We start from the raw sequence: 4,246 nt of genomic DNA, 5'->3' as shown, positions 1-4,246 counted from the left end.
TACTCTTCTCTCATCTGAATTCTTGTTTATTTACTTTGCGTTAATTAGTTTTAAATCAAAACCCACATTTTTACAACTTAATCTTTAGAATAATTATTAGTCTTAAAATCTTAAACACTGCTCTCTGTGGACGAATTCGTAATCATATTACAATAAGATTAGGTGTGTTTCAAGCATATCAACGCCGCTATCGGGGAGCGGTGTATCTTAGGATTTTACAAGCTTTTAGTTATTTGATCCTTTCGTGGGAACTTGTTTTCGCGAAAGTTACTTTTCTGTTATTTTTATTATCAATTTTACACTTTGGTTTTGTGGTTGTGTGAGCGCAGGTTAGGTACTAATGACTCTGGAACCGTCTAGAGTTTATCATACACGCAGCAAAGCGAAAGTTGAGCAAGAAATCGCCGAAGGTTTCTTAGAGTTACCTTTTTATATTCCGGACTTTGAATATATTAAGAAGGAAGATGATACAATGGGTGAACCAGCGTGAGGTCAATCCATGAAAGCTTTAATGAAAGCCACGAGGGCTGGTAATGGACTTGCCATTAGACAACCGGCAGTCAACACAGATTTTGAGGTCAAGGGGCAGATTCTTAACATGATAACTCATCAGTGTCAGTTCAGGGGTACACCGAAAGAGGAAGCATTCGAGCACCTTCGAAATTTTAAGAGTATTTGTAATTTGTTCAAGATTGCTCTGGTTGAAGATACTGTTATTTATTTGAGGGTTTTTCCTTGGTCTTTGAAAGACGACGCCAAGGACTGGTTAGAATCATTGCCTGAAGGTGATATTGATAGTTGGACTACGATGGAAGATAAGTTTCTGTTGCTTTTCTTTCCAGCTTCTAAGGCTGCTCAATTGCAAAGTGACATTAATCACTTCACTCAAAAGCCACATGAGACACTTTATGATGCATGAACACAGTTTGGTAAGATGTTACGTAATTGTCCTCAACACGGGTTGAACAACTTCAATAAGGTCCAGATCTTCTATAAAGGTGTTAATGTGGCGACGAGGAAAGAAATAGATATTGTTGCAGGTGGTTCTTTGATGAAAAAGACTCCGGATGAATCTTATAACATCATCTCCGAAACAGCTATGCATTCTTATGATTGGCATCAAGAGATGGATATTTCTCGCTCTTCTCATGTCGCTAGTACCGAAACTAGTGATGAGCTCGCATCGGTTAGAGCACAACTAGCAACTGTTAAAAGACAAATGGAATCGATGACTAAAGAGATGCGTGCTATGAAAGTTGGTTGTGAGTTATGTCAAGGGCCACATCTCACAAAGGATTGTAATCAGGCATCTATGGAAGAGCAGGTGAACTACTTGGGTAATCAATACAATAATCAGCACCAAGGAGGTAGTTCGGGTTATCAAAGGAACGGACCACCGGGGTTCGTTAAGCGAAATCAAAATCAGTCATATGTGGATAAGGGTCCTTCATTAGAGGAGTTGTTGCGGGGTTTTTATTATGAATACAGATGAAAGCATCACGGCGTTGAGGCAAGATAGTGAATCAACAAAACAGCAAGTGCGAAGTCAGCAGGCCCCAATTCAGAATTTAGAACGGGATGTGGGGCGTATAGCTCAGTCGCTCACGAAGAGACCATCGGGTGCTCTCCCTTCGAATACGCAAGCCAATCCGAATGTCAATGGGCCACCCCGAACAATCTTGACTAATAATAACCTAAGTGATGCGAAGAATAAAGAGCCTCAGGTTCCTACCTATTCGCAAGTTAACGCTATTTCTGGTGTTGAGGGTTATGATTCTGATGAGGTTATACCGACTTATACTAATAATGGTATAGACGGTTGGATTAGAGTTAGTGATATAACTCCCGCGTATGGTAATTACTTAATGAGTTTGATGACGGGGAGTTCTTCTAGTTCGGGTAATGAAGCGTCAGAAGTAAAGAGTGTTGAGACTACCGAGTCTCCTGAGTTCAATGTTGATGAGATTAAAGTGGAAGAAGAGGTGAAACCCTCACCTGAATTGAAAGTTTACAAGCCACCCATTCCATATCCAAGAGCTATTCAATCCGAGCAACCAAAGGTCACTGTTTGTAAGTCTATTAATAATAATGATAATATTTATGTGAATGTACCTCTGGTTGATGTTCTTGCAGGTATGCCCAATTATGGGAAATTTTTAAAGGATTTAATGGCGAAGAAGGGTGAGCATGAGCAGGCATCCTCCGCATTTCTTGAAGCAGAATGTGCTGCTATTTTGGAAAAGAGTGATATGCCACCAAAGTTAGGTGATCCCGGGCCATTCATAGTGCCCTGTAGGATTGGTGACTCTGAAATTTTTAGGTGTTTAACTGATTCAGGTGCGAGTATCAATCTTATGCCCTTGTCTGTTTATTCACGTTTGGGTTTGAGTGAGCTTAAGTCGACTAGTACTGGAGTTAGATTGGTTAACCAGTCAATTAGTAAACCCATAGGGATTGCTAAAAATTTGGTGGTTAGAATAGGTGAATTACAGTTTCCAGCTGACTTTGTGGTTGTTGATATGCCAGAGGATAAAGTTGTACCCATTGTTTTAGGTAGACCATTTTTAGCAACTGCAGGTGCATTAACTAACTGGAGGACTTGTAAGTTGATTTTGAGAGCTAGAGGTAAAACTTTGAGTTTTCAGACAAAGTTTAGTGTTAAACCACCACCCACACCCATTGATTCTGTGAATGTGCTGACTAGTGAAACTGATAATGTTAAAACTAAGACTAGTAGAAAGCTTAAGTGTGGGGGTGGAGTTGTTAAAGAAAAACCCGTGGTTAAACCACCCGATGATATTGTGGTTGATAGGTCTATGAGAAGGTTATTAGAGTGGGTTAAGAAAGCGATGAATGAGAAAGATGAGCAGTTAAGACTCCGATTAGTTTCTAATTTATCTAAAAAAGAGAAACAAAAGATTAGGGTGTTGACCAAGGAGTCAAAGATGGCAGATGTTTGGTTATTAAACGCAATTGGGTATAAAGATTCGATTAAAGGTTCCGATGGGTTGAAGGATGGAACCGCGTATCATTCGGGTATCAGTTGAGAAGGAGGTAGAGTCTAGTGCGAGACTCATTAATAAACTTGCACAATGTAAAATTTGTATAATGCGTGTGTTTTTAAAACTAAAAACCCTAAAAATTTGAAAAACCCAAAAATTCAAAAATATTTTTCTTTTTGTGTTTTGTTTTGTATAATCATTGCAGGTACCATAATGTGATGACAATCGAGGAATGGCCGTCAGTGCAGAGCTGTCTGTCACTCCGTTTCGCGAGTATATTGCTCTACATCCGGTTATGTTTTTCCCATTCACTCTATTGTCCTCTCGAATTTATACTTTATATTTCTGATATCATGTAAATGAGGGCTTACATGATCTTAAGTGTGGGGGGAGAGATATAAATTCTCGCGGATGTAATACACTTGGCTTGAGTCTTATTTTTGATTGAATTGTTGAAAAATTTGGGAAATTTTAAAATTTTTGACTCATTCAAAAAGCCAAGTGTAGTTGTTTTGTGAAGCAAATGTTATCACTTTTGTAAGTTAAATTGTGCAGGTACCTCTATGATTTTGGTGAATTTGGTGTTTTGTATTGTCTTTTGCGTGAGTTGTCTGTAATAAGGAAGCAAAGTCTTCCAGGGTTTTAAAAACCAAAATTGTAGGATGATTCAAGTGCATCCATAAAGGAAGTCAAGTCTTTCGAATGCCCGTCTTACTTGGTGTAGGAGACTTCCTAATCTGCATCATTTCATACTGACATTGATTAATACTTCATTTCACGATGTATTACACCGATGTATCGTACTGTGGGAAGAAGAGCCTTGAGCTTCAACCGTGCTGTCTTTTTATGTAAGAGCAATGGCTTCGTGCTAGCGTTTGCTTAGACAATGTACGCCATGGCCAAAAGCCATGGTAACCTTTAAAATATGGGAATGTATTATCTGCTTCCTACATTTTCTTAAAATTAGCATAAAAGCTAAGATGTGTAGGAAGTGGGGTCCAAGGACCTTAAATAAAACTTTAAACAAGTGTTTAAACACTTCCGGGAGAATCGAGTCCTCCCATATTGTTCTTAGGAAGTAAAGTCTTCCGAACTTGTAAGTAAAGTCTTACAAGTAAACATAGTTCCAAAAGACCATTGCTTGAAAGTAAAGTCTTTCAGGTATCGTGCACTAGACCCCCCGAAACAATTACACCCAAGGTATTTGCTTCCCCATCGCTATTGACACCGAATAGTATGTTTAC

The 4,246-nt window shown here is 38.9% G+C and overlaps 1 protein-coding gene across 1 annotated transcript; it reads left to right on the top strand.

Annotated features, from left to right (window-relative positions):
- Positions 1–499: 499 nt before the first annotated feature.
- LOC139902292 (uncharacterized) lies at positions 500–3,047 on the top strand. Its single transcript, XM_071884931.1, has 2 exons — positions 500–866; positions 1,489–3,047. Exons 1-2 carry the CDS (start codon positions 500–502, stop codon positions 3,045–3,047), a joined length of 1,926 nt encoding a protein of 641 aa, XP_071741032.1.
- The last annotated feature ends 1,199 nt before the right edge of the window (positions 3,048–4,246 follow it).

The sequence above is a fragment of the Rutidosis leptorrhynchoides genome, chromosome 3 (assembly GCF_046630445.1).
Source record: "Rutidosis leptorrhynchoides isolate AG116_Rl617_1_P2 chromosome 3, CSIRO_AGI_Rlap_v1, whole genome shotgun sequence".
Lineage (NCBI taxonomy): Eukaryota > Viridiplantae > Streptophyta > Magnoliopsida > Asterales > Asteraceae > Rutidosis > Rutidosis leptorrhynchoides.
Note: the sequence above shows the minus strand (reverse complement) of the source record. Positions and strands in the feature narration are given on the sequence as shown.

Bases quoted from the DNA above. Each gene is read 5' to 3' on its own strand.
- LOC139902292 (XM_071884931.1), top strand. From the start codon at position 500: ATGAAAGCTTTAATGAAAGCCACGAGGGCTGGTAATGGACTTGCCATT. The intron at 867-1,488 runs GTGACATTAATC...TTATGAATACAG, and splicing joins TAAGGCTGCTCAATTGCAAA to ATGAAAGCATCACGGCGTTG.